Source organism: Alosa sapidissima, chromosome 10 (genome assembly GCF_018492685.1).
Source record: "Alosa sapidissima isolate fAloSap1 chromosome 10, fAloSap1.pri, whole genome shotgun sequence".
Lineage (NCBI taxonomy): Eukaryota > Metazoa > Chordata > Actinopteri > Clupeiformes > Clupeidae > Alosa > Alosa sapidissima.
Genome location: NC_055966.1, coordinates 17,231,201 through 17,257,395, shown reverse-complemented (window position 1 = coordinate 17,257,395; position 26,195 = coordinate 17,231,201). Strand labels below are relative to the sequence as shown.

Genomic DNA, 26,195 nt, shown 5'->3' with positions numbered 1-26,195 from the left:
AAGGTATTCTGCTTTTATCGTATAGTAAATTTCTATAAGTAAAATCATAACAGGCTGCTCTGTTCTTTTGTGTTGTCGTTAAGCCCGTGTTTGGTTAAGCCTAGTGCATATGGCCGGTGCGCACATTTTATTTTATTTTTTGAGTCACATCCAGGGATAGTGGGGGTCGCCAGTCTCTGGCACAGTTATTTTGGGGGTCGCGGGTTGAAAAGTTTGGGAACCCCTGCTCTAGAACATGGTAGTAGGTAAACTGCTGGTAGTAGTTGTACTGTCATTGTTGGATGTTCCTGTTCCAGTTAAGTTTAGTTACATTGCAGTCTTCTGATGAAGTGTTAACATTTTGTACGTTATTATGAAATGCAAATTAATTTGAGAAATAAAAACATTGCCTTTGCAGTACATTAATTTAACATAGTTGACATTTCCAAAAGTCACCACTAGATGTCTCACAAATCTTGGACATGGTGCCTTCTGATGTGTTCATTCTTCTCTTCAACTCTTCAACTTTTTTAAGATGAATTCTATAGTGATCAGCTATATTCATGATCAAGTTAGGTGTTTTAGAGGTAAGAGGCACACTGCAAGTTTTACTGTAGGATTTGTATAAAATCTTTATTATTAATGTTCCATAAAACACTTCAAACCCTGACAGCAGTTTGCCAAAAGTGCCATATTTCAGTATCCAGAGGCAGATTTAAGTACATAGCTGCCATATAGTTTTAAACTTTCACATAGAACCATTCTGTTCATACCATTTAGAAATGCACGCACGCACGACACACACACACACACACACACACACATAGACACACACAGATACATTAACAATTAAATAAGTCCAAGTTTTAGTTATGTTGTCAGACTTCACAAAAAATACCTGAAATATTCAGATTGGAATCCTAATTACAGTCTACTTAATTCTTCAGTCATTATATTAGTAAATGAAACTGTATGGTATAATGAATGACATATATCTCCACATACAGTGTGGTTGGAGCACTCAAAGGTGCATAGAAATGCAACACAGCCTCCGCCTGCATAGTGCTGGTTTGCATGGTGTTTAGTTTATCATTGACCTTAACACCACTTGTTTTCCGATCACCACAGTGGCGCTTGACACCATGTCTCCATGAACTGTTTGTGAGGGCTTAGCTAATAGGCAGCAGAGTGCCGTCTCGGTGTGTTGTTAACTCTCTCTCTCTCTCTCTCTCTCTCTCTCTCTCTCTCTCTCTTTTCTCTGTACACAGAGTGTGTGCAGCCATTAGAGCCGCTAGCAGTAGCGTTAGCCAGTCCAAGGTGTGTGAGCTTGGCTGCTCCTGCCCTGGCTGTCGTCTGAGGTGTGGTTTTGTTTCACAGTGGTTCGTGGTAGGTGTGCTTCAGCAGGGGCACCACAGACTGGGGTTCGGCATACACCACACTGTCCCTCTGCGCCCCGCTGGCCCCAACGGGTGCCGGGCAGCAGTAGCCGTTCGGCAGAACTTTCTGAGGTGGGCTGTCGTAACGTGCCAGCCCTGGAACAATCCTTATGCCATGGTGAGCGAGGTGCATGCTGTTCTGCAGCATTGCCAGAGGGGGAGCCAGAGAGGAGTCCATGGGCTGCTCACCGAAGGGTGTGGCGTACTCAGGTTCGGGGGGCAGGGGCTCGGCGTACTCGGGGAGCCTTCCGGGGGTGTCGTAGTGGTTGAGGGCAAAGGGCGTGGTGTAGCCCTCATCGAGCGGGGGACGGAAGGTGGAACCCAGCTTCAAGCCTCCGGAGAGCACGTCTGGCTCAGCGTAGTCTGTGGGTAACAGCAGCAGAAATGTCAGGCTCAACAGCCTCATTAAAAAAATACCCCCTCATTGACTGATCTATGCCCTCTCAAGTCAGTAGATGCCATATTCTGCTATCAGATGAAAAGACAAGTACCGTAAGGTATCCTGCCATGAAACAGCAGAAGAAACGTCAGTTTCACTACAGATGTCACTGTAAGATGGAGAGCAGTTTAAATTCCTCTCCAAACCCCTTACAACAGCGATAGAACCATGTCAGATGCTATTAGATGTAGAGAAAAGCTGTGTCATGTCTCAATCAGTGGTACGTAACACGAAATCTCTCTTACTTTGGGAGGCTGCATTAGCCTAACCTGACTCTCGCCACATGAATTTCGTTCCGCCTAGCTCCACTCATCCATCTGGGATCGATCCATTGGAGTGGTGCTTCAGAAGGCTGGGCCTTATCAAAAATCCTTGCATATGATTGGATAAGCCACTTGTCCGTCATCTATTGACGTGCTACTTCAACCACTCACATCGAAGCCAAACCGTGACGCTGAGAACAGTCTCACAGTCCGTCTACGCAACGTCACATCTATGAAACTCCCGCCCTGCGTCCTGATTGGCTCTACCATACAATCTGGTGCTGAAATCACTCTCAACGGAAGCAATCCCGTGAGTGGAGCTAGGCGGAGCTAGGCGGAACGAAATTAATCTGGCGAGAGTCAGGTTAGCATTAGCCTGTGATAAACTTATTTACTCACTAAAATCATAGTCTGTCACTAGTAACGTTAATAATTTTAGCAAAATTAGTGATGACATGACTTATCTATGCTGGTGAAATGATGTTATAGGGCCAGACATAATCTGTTAGGAAATCTAGTGGCATTTTTGACATGGCTTTGCTATGCTACAGCAATCAAGGAATCAAGGGAAGTGTTCCCAAACAGTCAGAATAATTCTTATGCAAAGTTTAAAGCTTTACAATCAGCCAATGCATTCTTTTGCACACAAAATGTTATTATCTCAGGGCAATGCTGAAATGAACTTATCCATGTGATTAAGAAGAAAATAAATGAAATCAGAAATAAAACTTCAGTACAGGGTCCTTCTAAAAATGGGGGAACAACAGCGTGCTGGTGAATAGTGGCCGAGTGCCAGAGGCCTGTTGGCTGTTGGCTGCCCCACAGAGAATTCAATTCATGAGCGTCAATTCATGAGCAGGTCTGCTGGGGAGTCTATATTTACCAAACAAACAGAACCTACAAGGGTGGAGGACCCTGCATGAGCGGCGCCAACGGCCCAATGACCTGCCTCGGAAATCACTTCATCGGGACATGTGATTGGGTCCTCCCCCCCCGTTCGTGTGGACTGCTGTCCAACTCAGTGCACACATATCTGGCCAGTGTAGGGGGCCCCCAAGAGGGGCTTTCACAAAGACTTCTGTCCAACTCTGTGGGCAAAAGATGGACAGGAGGCCCAACACCTCTCCCACTCACCCCCTCCTACTGCCCAGACGGGTTCTTTTCAGGAATCCAGTGATGGCAAAGCCCCCCTCTAATTAGATGGACTTCAGGGGGAAAGCCACGATTGTCTTGAGTGCCAGTGAAGCCCTGTCCCACTTCTAACTGCTCCCCATACCCCTCCCCAGAGAGAGAGAGAGAGAGAGAGAGAGAAGGGTGTCCTGCATATCGGCAGTATGGGCGTCCTTTTCCAGGAACTCCAATTAAAGGCTCCCTTTCAGACAGGCCCAGCAGAGCAAAGAAAGAGATGTTTATGCTGCCACTGAAGAGCCTGTCTGGACCATGGTGAGCTTGTGAGGGGTGTGTGTGTGGGGTTGTGAGGGGTGGGGGCCTCTCTCCTCTCTGTTGTCCCCCTTCTCTGCTCTACTAAGCCACACACAGCAGATTACAGGGGCCATTGGATGGATGGATGGACACTCATGTGGATGTGAAAGGACAGTGAGGCTAATGGGAAGGAAACTGGAAACGTCTTCGAGATGGATCGAGGGAGAGCGGAAGGGGCAAGCGCAGTGAATGGACACCATTGTGGTATAACTGTCCAAACTACTGTACTGTACTCTTAATCACCCCATAAGTAGAACACGCAGAAGGCCTACTCATATAGGTTTAGCACTGTGTAATAACCTAATACCAGTATGTAATAATATACATTATTACACGGCTCTTCACAATGCAAGTAGAACACTCCATTGACTTGAATGGGATTTCTAGCGGTCATTAGTTTCGACTAGAGGTCAGAGAGGGTTAAAGTGTGCCACTGAACAAAATGTGAAACTCAATAAAGATGAGGAAGCAGTGTGGAAAACAATGACTGATTGAAGACGGATGGGAGCACATGGGTTTGCTTGAATAGCGCTATAGTGGAGTGCAAAATGATCTCTGACTTGTCTGTGTCCTACTGTTTGAGCCTGCTTAGAGCTTCAGGCAGACGAATTAATTAGTCACCCTTTATGAAGAGCTTTAAGCACTTATTCCCATCAGTGGCACATATAATGCTACGAGGAACAATGCGCTGGAATGCTAGACATCCGCGTGGGACTAGATGCAGCGACCCGCACTCCACCTTCGCACTGCTGGCTAACGCCGACTCACCATTGAGGGGAGGGTTGGGAAGGGCATCGTGGACACTCCTGGTCAGAGGGTAGGACGCCAGCTCCGAATCCACACTAGGAAGCGTCTTTATGTGGAACCCTTGGCAATCTACGGAGAAGAGACAGATAATGCTCAAAGATCTCATTCCCTCTAACTGTTTTGAGAAAACAATTACAGAGGTGAGGAGGGGTGATCTGAGAACTCTTGTCAATACCTTTGTCCAAAGAGCATTTCTTCAGCTGGGCCTTTCTTTTTCTAATAGACAGATCAGAGGTAACAGACGAATGAGAAACAAACAAAGGCTTCTTATGAGGCTTGTCAGTGGTGCTTGAAGTGGCTGCCAGCTGTGCTTGTTGGAGTGTATGAGTACGCTTAGTACTAGAGGCTCCATAAACAAGGCAAACAACCTGTCATGGTATGAAATATGTGAGATAAGCCAGTCAGTGTGACTGTGGGAGTGGATGAGTGTGTGTGTGTGTGTGTGTGTGTGTGTGTGTGGTTGGGAGGTTGTGTGGGGGTTACAAAGAGAATGAATGAGTAAACGTAAGTGGTTCTGTGTCTGTGGGAACAAACAACAAGTCAAAGTCCTATGTTTGTTTGTGCATCTCTGTGCGTGTTTGAAAATGTGAGTGTGTGTGGGTGTGATTGTGTTTGTATGAGAGAGAGAGAGAGAGAGAGAGAGAGAGAGAGAGATAGAGATAGAGAGAGAGAGAGAGAGAGAAAGAGAGAGAGACAGGAGAGATAGAGAGAGAGAAAGAAAGAGAGAGAGAAAGAAAGAGAGAGAGACAGGAGAGGTAGAGAGAGAGAGAGAAAGAAAGACAGGAGAGAGAGAGAGAGAAGCTACCTCCTTCTCCACCACAGCCCAGCCAGTAGACAGCCCACACAGAGCAGCAACCCAAGGAGAATGCCCACGGCCACAACCATTGGCTGACTCGGACCTGGGCGACAACAAGCAACAAACACTGTGAACACTTTGATGTGTTATATGGCACAGTAATCAACGAGTCAGTCATTCAACATCTGATAAGACTGGCATAGCCCTTCTTGCATAACATCTCTGAACCTATTCAGGACTTTTGTCATATTTCCCCGGTGGAATGGCATTGGTTGGGATGTCACAAACAAACTTGCTTTGAAGCAATGTACATTTCCACTGTAGGTTTTGTTTTTTCCCTGTGAACAGTTAGCAGGATAATTGCTAAAGAATGGGTGTCCTCTCACTCTGGTCGGAGGTTTGGATTAGCACCGGACTCTTGGTGGTGACCGGCTCCAGAGGCAGTTGTTCTGTTGGCAGCGGGCCCCTGTTCGCTGTGGACGGAAAGGCAATGATCAGGAATCAATGTGCGTTATACATGTCTTACAAATGTTTCAAGCAATACTGCTGCCGAAGTATACTGAATTATACACACTTGCATCCAACATCTAAATGTATTCATACTTCAATATCTCCTACATACAATATGTCTGCAACATTTAATGCCATCTCAGTGAATGAAGGTAGTTTCTAATCTAATTCAATGGTAAATGTAATTCACTGGCTACTGTCTCATTATTCGAAGACTAGGACCATTATCTCTTCTATTTTAAATCTCCTCTATTATTCCTCTGACAAGTATTAAGCAGGCTCTACAGTCTCTTACGTACACAGAAAATGATGACTACCAGTATATATACAAGTATATTCACATATTACACATATTACACATATATCACATATTACATGTCAGCTAATTTAAACAGCATTTAACTGGCCTGCTGTTAGTCCTTTGAGAGTCCTCACCTGATCGGCCTCGGGGCAGGGGGCAGCCCAGCACCTGTACCCCGGCCGAGGCCCTCAGGTGCCAGGTGAGGGGTCGCAGGAGCAGGTAGCGTGCCACCACCGGAGGAAACAGGCTGTTTAGGACCACCACATGACCGTCAGAATAAGCCTCAAACACCTGAGTTCAGACCAGAGGAAGACTTTAAAACCCCACAGTGTGTCATCACCATTAGGAATCACATTATGGGTGTCAAATATGATGCCAACAGAGACTACAGCCCAGACTCTGAAACTCTTGTACCTTTTTGTCTTTACTGAGCGCAGCCTTGTAGAACTTCCAGGTCTTGCGGTCTTTGCTGTACATCAGTGAGTAAGACTCTACGTAGAATCTGGATGTTCCTTTCGTTATTATTCCTGGAAAGGAACAGAGTAAAGTATGAAGAAAAGTGGGTCTAAGTCATTGTGAGCTAGAAGGGATTAAATAATTTGTCTCTTATGAGGTCACAGTGCTTTGATCTTTATTGTCTCTAAGAATATAATTATTATAGTGTAAGCCTCCTTATGAGGTCACAGTGCTTTGATCTTTATTGTCTCTAAGAATATAATTATTATAGTGTAAGCCTCCTTAGCCACCTTGTCAGTACTCTTTACGTACGCTTAAAAATAAATATCTCTAATTAGAATCCTTTGCCTAGTGGAAAAAAAGAGCTAATAAGTAACTGCCAGCCACGCCTGAGAGAGCAGACAAGTGCTTGAGGTCATGACCTTTGACCCTGACCTGTGACGGTACTCCTCTCCCGTAGCTCCAGCTCCAGCCAGGGTTCCTTGTCGCCGGTGTTGGCCGCCCACTGCAGAGGCTGCCCCGTGGCGTCGCTGGCGCCGGGCATCCAGAGGACAGGCTGACCAGAGCCGCCCGGGTCCTCCCACACCGTGGACATGTTGTATGTCGTCACTGCCAACTGCCCGGTACAGGCTGCAGAGACATAGGGGAGACAGAGAGGAGACAGAGGGGGGAGGAGGAGGAGACAGAGGGGAGACAGAGGGGAGACAGAGGGGGGAGGAGGAGGAGAGTTCAGTTATGGATGCACAATCAGAGGTATGTCATGGGCAGGATGATGGCTCACAAACCTGCCTGAAACTCTTGTGATGAAGCCCAGAAAAGCCACTAATAGAAGAATTGGGTTCAGTTGTGTGAATTTGTGAAAGGACAATGTGTATGGAAATGCACTGCTTTAGTTATGCTTCAGTGGTCAATACAAGGCTTTCTAAGGGCACAAATCACACTAGACCATTTGGTCCGGACCAGAGTTTGTTTGGAGTGATGGTTTGGTGAGTTTTGATAGTGTGAACGCATTCTACAGAACCCAGGTGCGGACCCGGGTCCGGATCAGAGTCCGCTAGAAAACAGTGGTCTGGGGTACAGTTTATTAGAACTCCGGTGCAGTTTGAATGCTATCTGTTCCAAAACCAGGAAATAAACTGCCATTTTTGTGACATTGCCAAGCAATATTGGTGAATAGAAGACAGAGTTTATGACATAAACGGACTTGGGTCCGCAAACAAAAATGTAATGTGAATGGAGACCAGCTGGGTCAGGGCTAGGGGAGAATTAATCGCACTCGTGTACGGTCCAATTAAACAGACCCAGTGTAAAGGCAACCGTAGACATTTTATTGTTCTACAATTCCAGACAGTATAATAGCCTACTCAGATATTTAGCCTTTTAGCAAAGGGTTCTACCCTACTTTTGGGCTATAATTTATTTAGCCTACTACAGCATTTACATAGTGAATTGTTTTATAGTGTTTGTTCAGCTCACGAATAGTGCCCTTACAATCAAGAGACCCAACTGAAAGAGCATAAGTTGGCTTTTTAATCTTTCATTCACACAAGTGGTTGTGCTATGGCCAAAATAAACACGGTTATCAGCCATGTTTTCTTTAAAAGACTTGCCAGTGGGATTTATACAGGAAGTAACATTTGGTGACTAAAGTGTTACTTCCATCAGATATGATGAGATAAACATCATTCCCTCCATTTAAAGCTTCCTGCTTCTTATGATTCAACATTAATCACTACTTGTGATATCTACTTTTCAAAGACAAAAAACCATTGATGTCAAATCTGTAGTGCAAAACTAAAACATAACCAGCTGCCAGCTGTTTGAAAATCACACTTCACTTTCAAAACCATTCTGACAGTACAAGCAGCAACTGGCACAGACTGGCACTTAGTTATCACCTTTGGAGAAGACAAGCTTCTTATCTGACAGCGGCCCCCTGTAAAGAGATAAGAGATTATGGTGAGGTCAACACATTGAGTTGCACATTTAGACATGCTTGTCATCTACAGTAGCTGGGGTCTACCCACATCTGTCCCTGTTTATTTGCAAGGGCATTGCACTTAAATAATTACAAATTAATAATTGAATGAATAACAGTAATTGACAGTTAAAAGTGATATCTGAACTTCTAAAGCATGGTTCCAGGAACATTGAGGCCATAGGTTGGAGGACCATCAGAGAACCAATATATTGATGGGAAAGATTCTGTACAGTATTTCATCTGCACTGTTAGTTGCTTTAGATGGAAATGTCTGTGAAACTACTGCAAATGTGTGAAAAGGACAGAAATTGTGGGGCACGATGCCAGTACTGACGTCTTGGAGAGGACGGCGTTGGCGAAGCTGGACTCATACATGGTGATGCCTCTCTCCTGAGACACCCGCACCAGGCCTCCCTGGCTGTCCGATAACACCCCGGCATGGACAGCAGCTTTACACAGCACTGAGGTCTGGAAAACACAACCAGTGGGGAATGAGTGTGTCTGTCTGTGTGTATCTATCTATCTATATATAAGGTTTTGATCACAAAAGGAAGAGACAGGAAATAACTACTATGATTCATGAATTCAATATCTTGGTGTTCAAATCTCCCCTGATGTCATGGGTCTGCAAACAGAGCTCTTTATTTCTCTTCTCCTTTAGTGTGAAGTGTTGAAAATCATCAAGTGATAAACATCCCATATTACAGTTTTTCTCAGTCGCTTTGGTGCTTTTCTCAGATCAGAATGAAAATTATCATAACTATTTGTTCAACCTCCACAACATTTAGTAATTTGTGCACATCATAGTAGCAATTTTTCCTTCCTCTGAACAAATTGCAAATGCTTTTGAACATGTATCAGTTGCTTTGTCATGTCAGTCAAAGTGAACTATACTTATGGATGCTGAATAGTCGTTCCCATTAAAACGAATAGTCTTCATTTCATTGCTTGAGTCATTACATACAAAATTGGTGAACTAGTTATCAAATTCTGTCACAATGCTGTAGAATTGCAAAGAGCATATACAGTCAAACTGTGAAACATACTGTATATTCAGTGTCTTGTACTCACTCCCCTAACTACAGCAGTTTGTAACTTTACTGTAGTTTTCAAATGGCTGTACAAGTGCTGTATAGTGCTGTCTGAGCATTTTCAGGTAGTGTCACAGAGTTCTGATCTTTTTTAATGTTACATAATAGTGATGTGAGAAAAGCACCAAAGCGACTGAGAAAAACTGTAAAGGAAACACTCACACTGAAATGAACTATGAGTCCAAGTGAAGAATATAAGGAATAGACTGATCAAAGGGGGCAATACATTTCCGACAGTAAAAACAAGGTTGCCATACTTTTATAAGATGTTGTTGAGAGATCTCTTGTTCAGTGATACTCACATCTCTGTAGCCTGGCTCAAACTGACCCCAGATGTCCCCCTTTACGTCCTTACATCCCGCAGGACAGAACACACTGTAGAATGCACCAAACACACACACAAACACACACACACACACACACACACACACACACACACACACAGCACAGTGCAGACAATTTATAGAGCATATCGATTAACCATTTTAAAAACTTTTTAAAAATATAGCTGCAAGCAGCAATGAGGGGGCCAAGCAGTATAGGCCGGAGTAGCCACGGTGACAAGATTGAATTCAGCAGATACCCGCCATCAACACTTTCAACAAGTTTAATATGAAAACATACTTGATTTTGTAGGGCTGAAACAGGGCTGAGTATTGTCACTGCCTCCGCCAGCCAGCCCCCCACCTAATCATCCCTGCCCGTCCCACCCCGTCCTGGCACGCCCCGCCCCGCCCTTGCACGCACGCATTAGAATGAACTGGATGGAACATGTTGTCATCAGTTTCACATCAAAAAATAAAAGATCGATAAAACACATCAGCAACTATAGATCAAAATGCAATATTGCTAATTGCAGCACCCCCTACAAATCATAGATCACCAAAGTTTTTGAGTGTCCTCCTATTGGGGTGATGAATCCATGTAGTAAGTTTGGTTATGATACATGGCAGGGTTGCTGAGATATGAGCTCACTTCCTGTTTGGCGGCTTCGCCGCAAATTTCGATTGGCTGTTACGCACGAACGGTTTTAGTTCCGAAGACAAAAAGCAATGCATTAATGAGGCATGGTCTGTAGATGATATCTATGAAGTTTGGTGTCGATCGGACAAAATGTGTGACCTCTGATACGTTTTAAGTGATTTTGATGAAATCCAAAATGGCGGAAAATACATCATGGCGGAAAATGACGTCATAGGGTGCGTTGAACTCGGCTTGGTCCAAGGATTCCAACGGTACCTCATTTTTCAAAATCGGATCAACAGGTCAAAAGTTACGTGTGTGAACGCACGTCCAACTTTGGCCTGTTGGTGGCGCTAGAGCGCTGGAGGTGCCGGCATGAAACTTGGTGAAATGAATTATTGGACTGTCCCTAATTAGTGTGCCAAATTGTATAACTTTTTACCCGACGGTTCTATGGGCTGCCATTGACTTCCATTGCAAAATAATGCGCATCAGCAACTACTGGCCAAAATGCATTTTTGTCAATTACGGAGCCCCCTAGAGGTCAAATGTCACCAAATTTCTTGAGCGTCCTCCCGATGTGGTCTGAGGTACATGTACTAAGTTTGGTTTTGATACATGAAAGCGTTGCTGAGATATGAAATCACTTCCTGTTTGGCGGCTTCGCCGCAAATTTTGATTGGCTGGTACAGGCCAAAGCTTCTGTCAATTGTTCCAGAAAGCAATGCACTCATCAGGCATGGTCTGAAGATGGTCTCTGCCAATTTTGGTGAGGAACAGATGAAATTTGTGACCTGCCAAAACTTTTTTGTGTTTTTGATTTAATCCAATATGGCGGCCGAATCAATTAGGATGACATCACAAGTTGGCTTGGGTTGGCCTAAGGACCTTCAACAGTAGTACCAGACACCACTAGTGGGTTTTAATTCTAAGCACAACTGCTGCTACAGGCCAAAAGGCATGTTTCTTAATTACAGCGCCCCCTAGAGGTCAAAGGTCACCAAATTTCTTGAGCGTCCCCCTGATTGGGTCTTGAGTCCATGGAATAAGTTTGGTTATGATAGATCAATGGGTTGCTGAGATATGAGCTCACTTCCTGTTTGGCGGCTTCGCCGCAAATTTCGATTGGCTGTTACGCGCGAACGGTTTTAGTTCCGAAGACAAAAAGCAATGCATTAATGAGGCATGGTCTGTAGATGATATCTATGAAGTTTGGTGTCGATCGGACAAAATGTGTGACCTCTGATACGTTTTAAGTGATTTTGATGAAATTCAAAATGGCGGAAAATCCATCATGGCGGAAAATGACGTCATAGGGTGCGTTGAACTCTGCTTGGTCCAAGGATTCCAACGGTACCTCATTTTTCAAAATTGGATAAACAGGTCAAAAGTTACGTGCGTGAACGCACGTCCAACTTTGGCCTGTTGGTGGCGCTAGAGCCCTCGAGGAGCCGACATGAAACTTGGTGAAATTAATCATGGGCCTGTCCCCAATCGGTGTGCCAAATTTCACAACTTTTTACCATACGGTTCTATGGGCTGCCATAGACTCCCATGGCGGAAGCGTAATAATAATAATAGGGAAGAAAACATAGAATCACTATGGGTTGCCTCGCAGCTTCGCTGCTTGGCCCCCAAAAACTAACGTAATCTGGAGGTAATGTAATAAAGTGTATTTTGGACTTTAGGGACATTTTTGTGAAAAGCAAGGTGGACAATTTCTGCACAAGAACTGGATCTCTCACCTGATGCGTTCTGAGGAAAAGTAGGTCCCTTTGTGTAAACATGATATGAGATCTGGAAACAAAAAACAGCACAAAACAATCTGAGCAACGCAAATAACAGACGTTCTCTCCCTCTCTCTCTCTCTCACACACACACACACATCATCATTCTATAGAACCATTCTATACATACAATTTATAAACACACACACACACACACACATAAATGAATTCATGCAGACACACACACACGCACACACGCACACACACACACACACACACACACACAGACAGACGCACGCACGCACGCACACGCACACGCACACGCACATATACACATAAACATCAGACTTCATGCCGCCTACCCACTCTGAAGTCAGAGCATGACTGATCTGATGCTTGGGGTGATTACTGTAAACGCCGCGTCATGTGACACAAACACAAGGCAGACGCTTTCCCCTCTCCGTCGTCAGTGCTGGGGACACCGTGTCTGATACCCCCCCCCCCCCCCCCTCGTCCCCACTCCCTTTTTGCCCTCCCCCCGTCCCCTGTGTCTACCGACTGTGACTGGACACACCCTCATCTGGACATTAGGGCCTGGCTCCGGACACAGCAAAACTCCATAAACAAGTCAGAAAATAACAGGAAACGATGGGAATACAAACCCCAGCGGTGAGGCAGAGAGAGAGAGTGAGAGAGAGAGAGAGAGAGATAGAGAGAGAGAGAGAGAGAGAGAGAGAGAGAGAGAGAGAGAGAGAGAGAGAGAGAGAGACTCCAGGGCTCTCTAGGAGGGAAACACTTGTATAAAATGCCTGTATATGGCTGTTTTAATGGCCAAAATAATCAGCTTCACCTCCAGCTCTATTAATAGTCTGCACGCATCCTTATCATGCACGTGTCTCTGGCACCCTCGCGGCTCTGGCCGGGAACAGGTTGGCTGTTTACCGACGTGACGTTACGTGTTGTGTTTAAATGTTCCGTTTGGAGAGAGAGTAATGAGAGCTGGTGTGGTCAACTTTATAAACAAGACTCTGTTCTTACGTCGACCTCTGGCCTCTGTTTGGATGGGAATCATCGCAGCACAAGAGGGTCTGACGCACTTACCTGATACGAGCATTCAAAACAAATCCTTACATTTCTTTCTTTCTTTCTTCATTTTCCATTTCATCGTTTTTTTTTCCTTTTTTTTCTTTGTCTTTCTTTCTTTCTCTCTCTTTCTGCAATGTACAGTCCACTTATCTGCATTGTGCTGTATCTCTGCAATGCATTTGCAATCTCTCAGCGCTGTGCTCGTGGTGGCCAGGAGATGGTTAAGTTAGGTTAGGTGGCTGTGTTGGGAGAAGAAAGAGCAGGAGAAGTGTGTGTGTGTGTGTGTGTGTGTATGTGTGTGTGTGTGTGCGTGTGTGTGTGTGTGTGTGTGTGGGTGTCGGTGGGAAGGGGAGGGGGGTTGTGTGGGGCTGGTGATCGGCAGCGATCCACCCACATCTCAGCACTGGAGCCTGGGCCCCTCTTCTCTTCTGCTCTGCTCTGCTCTGCTCTGCTCTGCTCTGCTCTCCCTCCTTCAGCCCTCTCCCCTGCCCACAGTACAAACACACTGGAGCTGAGCCAAAGACAAGGCCTGCATTCCAATAAGTCACCCAGCACGCATACAGCACACACACACACGCACACAGCACAATCACACACACACACAAACAAACACACAGGCACACACGCACAGGCACACACACACACACACGCACACACACACACAGGCACACACACACACGCGCACACACACACACACACACAAACACACACGCACACGGACACACAGAAATGGGAGTGTATGCATGCACACGCTGTGACACAGGCACGTACACACGCAAGGAATGCACGCACGGATGAGCTCGTGGGAGCATGCATGGATGCACGCACACACACGCTTGCACGCACAGGCGCTCGTTTGCTCGCACACACGCACGCATGCACACCACCCCCTTCACACTCACTCACTCTCTTTCTCTCTCTCTCTCCCTCTCCCTCCCTCCCTCCCTTTCACCATCTCCCACTTTTCCCCCTCTCACACAGAAACTAGCACGCACACAGACGCGCTTCACCATCCCCTCTGTCCTCCAAGCTCCACTCCATTTTTATATTCTAACAGCAAAAAATGGACCATGAACCTTCCATTGCTTCTTGCCATGTCCTAAATGCATGTCTGCACACTTTAGCGTGCAGCCCATTAAAAAATGCATGGAGACAGTTAATTGTCATATTTCCAGACACAGACTTGCATGTACAGTTACCACCTGAGAGTGATCAGCATGATGTAGCTTCAGACATAACACATGTGTGTAATGTCTGTTTACGGCTGCAGTACCTACTAAGCTTCAGTCTGCGTGTCAGAGATTTGTGTGTGTGGACGTTAGTGCCAAATGTGTAATCACAATTACAGTAAAACCTTTGCATGTCTGGAAATCCAGCGCTTTAAGCAATGATGATGAGTTGGGTGAGGATTACGATCAGCTTTTAATGTGTTCGGGATGTACATTCTGTGGACTTGTAAATGGTTCAAATATTCAACTGAGAATTCTTTTGTTATAACAAAATCATCTCTATGTATCATATGTTGGGCTTTGCTACCAGCTATACATATGATCAGAGTGGATGGAATCAATGGCCTGATGTGATTGGTTCAGACTGGTGGGGGGTGGGTTGTAAGAGCGTTACCTGGATGCTCATTGGTGGAGTAGGACATGAGGAAGCCTCTTCCAGAGCGGTGCGTGCCGGAGACAAAGCGCACTGTCACCTCGTTGCTGTTCACCGTCACATTCCTGCCAGCGGCATCCAAATGTCCACATATTGGGCCTGCAAAGCACGCAGACACACACACACACACACACACACACACACACACACACACACACACACACACAGACACACACACACACAGACACACACACACACACACACACACACACACACACACACACACACACACATACAACCACACATTCATGACACACAAATGCACATACACATACAAACACTCATACATATACACAGGCACATCCGAACAAAACATAAACACACACACACACACACACACACACAAACAAACAGCGAGAGAGAGAGGGAAGGAGAGAGAAAACATCAGCATCTGGAAGTTGCATGGGGAAAATCATACACAGAGCACGCTCAAACAAAATCACATGACCCCCAGAGCATTAAGAGACATGCATGCTCACGCACGCACGCACACACACAGACACACACACACACACACACACACACCGCCAAAAATGGCACGCACCATCACATGCACGCATACTCTAAAGATGTAAGCCTCTGGGGATCTATGGCGTGTGTACACACAGCCACACACACACATGCGCCCCCACACGCATACACGCACACACACACACACACACACACTCACTTACACACACACACACACACACTGGAGGGCTGCCGGCTCCTCGCTCTCACTATGTTGCTGCACGTTGCCGTAGAGACCATGTCATATAACAGCCGTGCCGTGGCAGTGTGGTATGTGGCATGCGAGCCCAGGGCACGCTTGTGTGAACACTCGAGCGGCGAGCAGAGAGTGGAGGAGGGCAAAACAGCGTGAGGCAGACCCTGTGGAATTCGCTCGGAACAACAATACAGCCGATACCTGGGGTGCACCTCTAGAGTTACAGCACTCAGGGGGCAGCAGCAGGGTGGCAGTACATCTGTATGTAGCCTACGCTAATGCTGTGAATGCAAGGCTGCCACTGAGAGCCAGTCAACACCTGAATTCAGCTGCCCGTTATCGGCTGTGACCCTGACGAGGTTTGTTTGCATTTTAAATAACGTGTTTTGCAAGGTTATGTAGAGGACATCAGAAACCCTGCCGTTTTGCAGTTGTATTACAAAGGATACGTCTGGTGGAAAAACAACAATGAAAATATTTATCATCTGTGTTTCAGCTGCCACAACACAACACAATCGACCCATTCCTTTTTAATTGAAAGTAGGCTCATTTTCTTCTATTTGAAAAGGCATTCTTAAAGTGTAACTTCGGAGTAAAAACAACCGGAATAAAAACAACAGAAAAAATAAACGGCCTTGCTCAAAACACCACCAATTAACATAATTTTGCTCTCAATCAAAAGTTTGAAGTTGTTAACTACCTTAAATAGACCATAGGCTGTTTTTGCTCCGGAGTTACACTTTAAGCACTGCATCATATTGAAATATAAATACCGGTATGTGTTATTTTATTTTTGCTCCTAAACTTTAAAAATAAAAATTAAAAAAAGCAAATAAAACAACAGTAAAACACAGCAAGTACTGTGCTAAATAACTTACGTTGCACATTTTGTAATTAAGTTTCAAGCTGACAAGATCAGTGAGAGACATCTTTACACTTGCATCAGACACACTTCCTTCATTTAATAAAATTTTGCAAAATGAAATGCCATAAATGGTCTATAACAGACAATGTTTTTGGCTATAAGAAAAACAAATGTTGCACCTTCAGTTCTACAGAGAGAAACCAGAAAACCACAGGAAAGGATCACAGAACACATGCCTTCAATGGAGATGAAGTCCCACAAACAAAACCAGATGAGAAGAGGCTCGCCAAAATTCTTATAACCAACTCAAGAACAACAAATTATTCCTTAAAGTATTTCTACTTCGTCAGCAATCTGTGAGAGTGGTCAGTGGAAGGTTGTGTGTCGGTCAGACATTTGACAGCCAGTGGAAGGTGCCCGGCCATGAACTGGGCACGGCTGAGGAATGTCCTCAGGAATGCGGTCAGCAGTCAGCTCCAAGAGACACACACATCAGAGATGAAATTAATCCTCATCCCTGTGAATCCCTGTGAGGATGATCAGGGAATCATGTCACCACGTGTATGTGGTGGTGGCCATGTTGTTTTCCAAAGGCCTAAAAGTATTTTATTTTTCTGTTCTTTATCTATATTTTTTACTTTGAATGGGTACTTGACATGTCAGCTGTTGAACATGCATCTACAATTGCACGAAAGCTTGTTATCAAATGTTTCAACAATAAGCCAAGCTGATCATCATTATTTGGCATCTGAACAGCTGGCAAGTGGAGCAGACACAGAATAAGATCTTTGCATGGTATCACTTATCATTTAATAGCTGCAAGATGGCAATTGGATCCCAAGCAGCTCCTTGTGTCATCATGAACTTGAATTAACTTGCTAACTGAAAAGGAAGAGGAATCTCTATTGCCAGAGGAAGATTTGTCTCATCCTACATTATTCTAAAGATAGAACCTCATATCCTTTCTCCCATCAAGCAATATCAAGGGCAAATTGTAGTTCAACAAAGTCCTTGTATTTGTATGTATTTGCTCCAAGAGAATTGACCCAGTGACCCTGTGATTTCTTTAACAAACACTGCTATGCAGTTTCCAGAGAATCACGGTACGGTCACATGCTTCTGTGCAACGCTTGCTGGTGGGTTTTCCTGATGTTTGGGGGTGTGTATGCGTTGAAGCAAGATTGAGAGGTCAACAATCAGTCACCACTGTTTGATGGCAGATGTTCAGATGTGTTTTGGGGTTACAATAAGGGCTTTAGAGTTTGAACTTTAAAAAAGTATTTAAAGCCAAACAACTTACATTTATCTCCAAATATGGCCGTCTTGAACCATCTCCTGATCTCGGTTCAGCATCTTGGTTGATGTTGAAAGCCGTCTTTTCTCATTTGCGCAATTGCAATTTGATTGGCTAGTCCCTGTGTTGCCGCTTGAAATGTTTTTTTTTTAGATTAGATTATATTCAACTTTATTGTCATTGTGCAGAGTACAAGTTCAAAGACAACAAAATGGTGAGCATGTCTCAAATGTTGGTGCAAGTGTAACCGAGGTCGTAATTCGTCCGCCGCTCATGGCCCTCGAACACCTCAACACACATATGCATGGGAGTCGAACGCTCTAACCACTGAGCTAAAAGCCCAAGCTTCCAACTCAGCGGTTAGAAGCGTTCTTGAGGTTAGGGGTGTGAGGATTTACACGGGCAACTAGCATGCTAGCTCAGTTCGCCTCTGTTACACTCACCTCCCTAAATCCTCACTCCCACCCTGGTCACGGCACCACTGTAACCGAGTTCGTAATTCGTCCGCCGCTCACGGCCCTCAAACCCGCACACCTCAACACACACCGGCATGGGAGTCGAAAGCTCTAACCACTGAGCTAAAGGCCCAAGCTTCCAACTCAGCGGTTAGAAGCGTTCTTAAGGTTAGGGGTGTGAGGATTTACACGGGTAACTAGCACACTAGCTCAGTTTGCCTCTGTTACACAAGCAACACTAGCAATGCAATGCACCACTCCCAGAATTCAGTTCCACAATGCATGATGTTAGCCCATGGAAAGTGAATGGAAAGAGAAGCATCATCGTCAACACATTCAGTGTAAGCATGGAGTGGTTGTAGCATAATGGCTAAGGAGCTAGGCTAGTATGCAGTATAGTATGAAAAGTTGTGGGTTCAATTCCCACCTTCCACTGTTGTGCCCTTAAGCATGGCTCTCAGCCCCAAATTGCTCTGGGGACAATGACAATTTTAATTTCACTTATAAAGCACCAAGACATTACACATGTATCATGGTGCTTTACAGAATGTTAGACAATCAGAGAAAAGAAAAAAAGGCCCATGGGTAACAGGGTCGAGGAAAAACTCCCTAGAATTGGAGATACATAGGAAGAAACCTCGAGCAGATCAACGACTCAAGGGCCTGACCCATCTGCCTAGGGTCAGTTACAGAACAGTAAGGTCTGTATATGATGACCCTTGTAATGTGTAGTCTGGTGTAAGGATGGCTTTAATATATGTAAAGCCATCCTTACACCGGAAGACTTTGGGAAAGATTCTTGAAAGTCTTTTGAGTAAAGCTTGAATGGGGCGCATTAGTTAAAAGACTCCAATCTTTCAATAATCTTTCCCAAATCTTGGCGAAGTCTTATGGGTTGCATATGTCTCTATGGATACAAGCATCTGCTAAATGAATAAATGGAAATGGATGCATGTGAACGTACCATCAGAGAAAAACACTGCATGACTATGCTATTTGTTCAATGTGTTCTTTTGATAACAGCGTGTCTTACCCAGTATCACGAATCCTTCATGGTCAGCGATGGTTAGGGACCCTGCCTGGCAGTTCTCACTCTCCTCCAGGTTGAAGTCCCCGAAGTAAAGGCGCAGCGTCTTTCCCTGTGGCACCTGTATCCTCCAGTCACATTGGGTGTGGTTGGGGTATGTGCCAGGGTAGTTCAGAGAGGTCAAAGTTCCACTCTTGGCACCAAGGACTGTGTGTCCACAGCCATTACCTGGTATGGGCAAAAAGAGAGAGTTTGTGCAGTGACTAAAGGAGTTCTGAACTCTGCCATTAGGACACTTGAATTAGTTTGATAAAAAAAGATGTGTCATGTTACCAGGTGGCATGCTTGGACATATAGTGAATTTGTGATTTCACGTTTTCACTATTTCTATACTATATGCGCTTTGGCAGCACTGTGCTTACTGAATCGAACTGAATTGAACTGAATCAATTTACATGAATGTTGTCTCTGTATGTTTCCGTTTTCGCTCAAACATATAATGTCTAAAAAACAAACAGCGGTTTTCCTCTAAAATATCAAAACATCTGTTCTATCAACAAAACATGTTGACCAGTGTTGACTAGCCTGCCCGTGATGTCAGGTGGCTTTCGTCTGCATGGGAAAACAGACGGGGGGCCTTGGACAGCCACTGTGTAGGTGTGAGAACTTTCTGATAGGGGCACGTTGGACGAACGGGTGCAGCAACAGCTGGGACTTCCGCACAAGACGATGCTGCCAAACGCACCAGCCTTAGTCACAGTCCAGGGAGGTTTCTTGTTTCCATATTAATCACTTCACCGATTAAGGGAGATTTGTAAGTGACAGTAATGTTAGTGAACCAACAGAGTGAGCAAAAGAAGGATAAGAGAGAGAGAGAGAGACAGAGTGAGAAAGAGAGAGAGACATAGAGAATGAGACCGACAGCGAAAATGAGACCGACAGCGTGAGAGAGAGCTGTGTATAATTGTGAGATCATAACCACAAGATGACCCAAAACAGACAAGCAGACTTTGGCTACAGAGTAACTGCTCCCTGTCCGTCTCTTGGTAAGCAGGGGACTGTCTGACCACCACCACAGTCGCCGCGTAATTGTCCCACTCGATGAATAACAGTCACATCACTTCTCATGTGGAGACAACAGCATAGGCTCACTCCTCTTGTTTGTCATTTCACAAAGATGAACCTGATAGTCTACAGCTATTGCTCCAGCCCACCCTTTCTTCAGGCTATTTCTTGCGCTCAGCTCTCTGACTCATGTTTTCTTGTGTGGTGCGGCTATGGTACAGCAAAGTTTCTGCATCAGTGTTTGACCGGAACTTAATTTCCTGGGCAAGCCAAGCCTGCCACGACCATGAATAATGATGCTTAAATATACCAATCCAAGCCAACTTTTTGGGTCAGACACTGTTAGTTACTTCTAATTTGATGAATATCAAAAACCCATGCGTGAGTGAGTCAGCTATGACCATAGGCTGCCGATTTCCAAATAAGGGTAGCCTAGCCTAATCACACACTATGATACTATGGACCAGTGTATTACTGATGAAGGAAGAGAGAGAGAGAGAGAGAGAGCACTGATTTCTTTGTTCTAACCCTATGTTCTAAAAGAAAATGGCTGATCTGTGTGTCAGTGAAGGGTGAAGACGTGGACGTTTGAGCTGCCATCATACTGCATAGCGTATCTCATCCGGTTTAACAGTTAGTTTGCCCCGAGGGTCCCGCTCTCTCCCTTTCTCCACCCCACAGGCCCATAATTGCCCCTCTGTGTCCAGGCTCCCCTCAAGACATCCACTCAAAATGCCAGACTGACTGGATGAATCCATGGAGCACACAGACTGGCTCTCTGTGTCATCTTCAACCCTGTCTGGAGAAGGTATGGGGGGTTGGACAATACTGTTGGGTGTTTTTGGAATGGTCTTGTAAGGATGAGCGCTTTGTCCTCAACTCCAGGCTCATTAAGTGGGCTTGCTCTGCTCTGTCGTTTCTCGATATGCCCCAGTAGTCGGGAACAACCAGGGGCTGCCCTTTCTTGCCACAGCCACTTTGGCAGAGCCGGCATCTGCTCACAGGCCCTCCAGTGAGCGAGGCTGGGACAAGGCGAGACCAGGCGCTGCCTCACCCTCTGATCTACTTTCAGTCACCCACACAATGTTTACATGGGATTCAATTTCCACAGGCATACCAGCCTAACCCCATTTTTACGGATTATGCAAAACGCCATGCCGAATGAAAACACAATGCAAAAACATGGATCGTAGAGATGACTGAACTTCAAGTGAGTTCTGTATGGATCACGACTGAGAGTGTCTATTAAGGCAGCTGTTGTTGTTTCCACATTCTTAGACGGCACTGGACATTCACATGGACAAACCAGACGTGTGATTACACAGTTTATAATGGCAAACACACACCTTTTTTACAATATATCTGATTTGCAACAAGACTACAATTTCAGTTTTGACACCCTGTTTTTAACCAGCACAAAGCTGGGGTCCAAGTTCAAGTTGAAGTGATGATAGTGCGTAAAATTACAGAGAGCGCTAATACACACACAGCCTGGCAGAGGTAGAAAATTCCTTTCGGCCAAAGTGACGGGAAAGGGAAGGTGGGGTTGGTGCTGTCGGCTCGCTGGAAGATTTCTGTCTGTCATCAGTCGCTCATTAGCAGCCACACGAACGTGTAATTTTGATTTTTACCGCACGGATTGGGGAGGCAAGTCCTCGCAGGCCTGAATGTTTGCCAAGCAGGATGTTCAGCTGTTGTACCTGTCACTGAGTAAACTCTGCATGTTCATCAAACATCCTAACCACATGAGCGTATGGCTCAGCACAGATCCCACTCTTTTTTTTGTTTCTTGTGGATCGCAAGCCGCTCCGGACATTTACAAACAAATGACTCAGGGAGAATAATTGACCTAATGGTTGGTCATCTCCCCCCGACACCGCTAGATTAAAAGCGCCCACGCAGTCTGTGTTCACAGAGATGCACAGAGAGAACAGGAATCTGTCTAAGCAAGGCCTTTTCCTGTCTGTGGATGTGACCACGTTTGACTCACCGTCCGTGACCCCTATCCTGTTGCGAAAAGCACTTTGACAATGCACACACACCCACACACACAGTATACAAACATAGCTTACCACACAAATACTCATACGCACAACGGATGAAGAATGACAAACACAGTCTTGAATTTCTTGAATTTCCCCTGGGGATCAATAAAGTATCTATCTATCTATCTATCTATCTATCTATCTATCTATCTATCTATCAGTACACACAAAGGGATTATCTCTATCTATATCACATACACAACACATACTTAGAAAGAAATAAATGAATATGTACTGTAGGTATGCACATACTTAGAAATAAATACATTCATACACACTTTTTCAGAAACTTAAACATACAGCGTACAAACACAAGGCGGCAGACGAAACCTCCCACATATATTCACAGAAGATGGACACACATTAATCTGCCAGACTTTAACACATCACAACAAAAGTAAGAACCCACACAGATGCAAATACTCTCTCTGAAAGACACACTACCATGCACACACACACACTCACACACACATTTAACACTAACTGTTATACACAATGAACACAAACAAAAGCACACTATTTCAAACACACTGCTGTGTGTATCTCTGTGTGTAGGCTGTTTTCTTGTCTTTATACCTTACTTTAAGTTGCATTGGATAATTTAATGCAAAAGCCAAGTAAAACACTCTCCCCACTGCCTTACTAAATCTTCCTTCCTATCCTTCTTCCTGTAGGGTGTGGATGTCCTGAGTGTCCAACACAAACACTGATGATGATGATGGTACAATCATGTATACACTGAACTGGACACTACAAGACTAAGAGGAAGGCCATAGGAGAAAGGATCCCTCTACCAAACTCATTTCTAGTAGCGTAAGACTTTGCTGGCTACACACAAGACAAGGTCAATTTAAGTGGAAATGGATCAACTGGGAATGACCAAACTATGCACCTTAAATCATGTTTATTTTTGTGAAAGAACAAGGGTGGGAGGGCAGGAGATAGCGAAAGTGCTTACAGTATGTGGTAAGTGCCACAGAGAAAAAGTAATGAAGAATTAGTATAATGATGAATGGCTGGCCTGAAAAGCCAGAGAGGAGGTGGAGAAAGAGGAGAGGGAAAGAGAGAGAGAGAGAGAGAGAGAGAGAGAGCGAGAGACAGACAGAGGGACAGACAGACAGACAGAAAGAGAGAGAGAGACAGACAGAGGGACAGACAGACAGACAGAAAGAGAGAGAGAGGCCCTCTGCTCCTGTGGGTACACTGAGCACAGCTCTGACATTCACCCAAGCGGAGGACCTCTCTCCAGCCAGAGCATGTAAGGACTAGAGCTGGCGACGGCCCTCTCGAGCCCCATAAACCCCTGTGGGCTCTCCCCGCCGGGTCATTCATTAGCCAGACCCTCTCCGAGAGGGAAAAAAGAAGGATCAGTCTTCTGGATGACAGCAAAACACACTCACACCACTCATAAATACTCTTAGGCCAGCGTTGCCATGGCACTGTTGCCACACAATAAGTCCACCAGTCCTTCAGTGAACAGTGGTGATACAGAGGGCCTGCTTTCTCCTAAAAAGGCCAAATGACACACATTGATCCACCCTCTCTAAGTCTTTGTGATGAGAGAGAGAGAGAGAGAGAGAGAGAGAGAGAGAGAGAGAGAGAGAGAGAGAGAGAGAGAGACGGAACCTAGCTGGCCATGAGGACATTCATTTTGGAGTTGCAAGATTTTATAAGGAGTGAAACATGGACCATACATGCCCATGTAGGTGATGAGTTTATCTATTGTTAGTTTGACTCAAACCAATCTCATGTGATATAGTTAGTAAGGACACTTATTGGGTTAATACTCATGCAGTCTTTCTCCTTCCCTGCTCACAAAGTGTGGATAATGTTTGTTACTTTGTCACTTTATGTGACAGAAACAACAGTTTTTAATATATATATATATATATATATATATATAAATCTACAATTTTTTTAAATGAAATAAGTATCCAGCGAAAGACTGATACCACTTACAGAGAATTTTCTCCAATATGCCGTTCCCCACCCACCTCCACAAAAAGTCTTTGATAGTGGACTCAAAGTACACTGTCAACTCGCATGTGGAATTCCTTTTAATCATTAACCTTTACAGACCCTCCCACAGATGCCAACGCAAACTTTCAACCACGTACATGGCTGTGTTTAGAATTCCCAACACCTTATAATCAAATGCGAATAACAATTCACAGTGACTAACAAAAACTTATTGACAGTCTCACTGTTTAACCAACCAAGACAGCTTACCCTCCTGACTGCTCACCAGCAAAGCCTCGGCACTTAATATGAGCAAAAGAAAGGATAACGACTCCACAGCATCCCAAATGTGTCCAGGACTTGCGTGCATGATTCCCTCGGAGGAATGTAGCCTACAGGCGAACGCCTAGCTTTAAGCCATCGGGGACAGTTACATCGCAAGTAATGTTTCGCCACTTCTCACCCAAGTTTCATTTGCCAGAGACACCGGATACTTTTGATTGGACAAGAGTGCGCAACCTGTATTCTCATTGGCCCGAGAAAGTGCCAGTTAAACCACTTGTTTCCTAAATTCCTTCTCCAAATAAGGAACAGGCGTTTAGAAAAAAAAGAGTTAGGCTATGTTGCTGAACATGAACAGGCTCACAGAAGCAGCAATCACCCAAGAGATCCTTTAAGAATTCAATGGGCATTTTACTTTTACCACAACCCAAATATTTGTAGGCTATAGCACATGGGACAGGTCCGCAGTGACTAAAATATTTGATAATCATACAGACGAAAACATATAGGCTATACAATACCAGCTAGTTTTGCGAAAGTCACTTCACATGCTTGTATTGTGTATAGTTTAGCCGTCTTGTCAACAGTAGTATTTTTAAGCCTACAACGTGATGATGTCAGCGCTTGAATTGCATGACAACACGTTTATGACTGAACTGAACTGTAGGCTACATAATGTGTGTAAGGGATTAAGGGAATAAGGGCTCGACAGACACATCCTCTTTCGCCTAGCCTACATCATAAACACATCACATTTCATAATTGCCTAAATATTCAAAGCTTATTTTGTTAGGGCATGCGGCTGCCACCTTCTGGTTGGATACCCTTCACTTCATGTACCCCGTACAATAGGCTACACGATCTCATTATTTGATAAAACACAACACATGTGCTTGCAGCAGACAAACGAATGCATACAACTTAACAGTAACAATAGTTCTAAATCGTTTTTATTGAGGCAAACAGAGAGATACATGGTATTTGGGTCCGTGCATACTGGCCATAGCCTACAAACCTGTCGTTCCGTGATAAATTCAGATAGGAGCTATGCGTGGCAACCTTATTGAAACATGTCATCCGTTGGTCCTGAATCCGCCGTTAAATGAGGGAAAATAAGAGCAGTTTGACCGATTTACACATCGCGTGCGAACAAACCGCTTCTCGTGACAGTGGGACAGATGCTTCTCAGGCAAGGATCCCTGCCTTCATTGCAGGAAGTGTAGCGAAGCGGTAGGGCGCATGCTCTAAAAAGCTCTCAACAAGCTAAGGATGATTTCGACGCCGTAAAAAAGGTAAGGAAAACAAACGACTTTCGTTTAAAGTTGAATTTTCGAGAATTGCGTTATTCTAGTTCGATGTAGTGGTGTGTAGGGGTTATTTGATCGGCTGCTACCGAACCGTCCGGGACCGAGACCTGAGGGGACGGGACAACGTTGCCGCACGGCTGTTGGTGTGCGTGCCGTCGCACCAGAGACGTCAGTGCTAAACGGAGAGAAAAGAAATACGAAGGCACGTTAA

The 26,195-nt window shown here is 44.9% G+C and overlaps 1 protein-coding gene across 1 annotated transcript; it reads right to left on the bottom strand.

Annotated features, from left to right (window-relative positions):
* Positions 1-821: 821 nt before the first annotated feature.
* si:dkey-34d22.1 (discoidin, CUB and LCCL domain-containing protein 1) lies at positions 822-26,069 on the bottom strand. Its single transcript, XM_042106528.1, has 15 exons — positions 24,666-26,069; positions 19,333-19,554; positions 14,941-15,078; positions 12,250-12,301; positions 9,844-9,916; positions 8,785-8,918; positions 8,368-8,405; positions 6,905-7,099; positions 6,428-6,540; positions 6,148-6,304; positions 5,589-5,675; positions 5,212-5,305; positions 4,582-4,622; positions 4,368-4,475; positions 822-1,778 (listed from the first exon to the last, which is right to left on the bottom strand). The coding sequence occupies exons 1-15, from the start codon at positions 24,763-24,765 to the stop codon at positions 1,351-1,353; spliced, it is 1,980 nt and encodes a 659-aa protein (XP_041962462.1). The 5' UTR covers positions 24,766-26,069; the 3' UTR covers positions 822-1,350.
* Between the last annotated feature and the right edge of the window lie 126 nt (positions 26,070-26,195).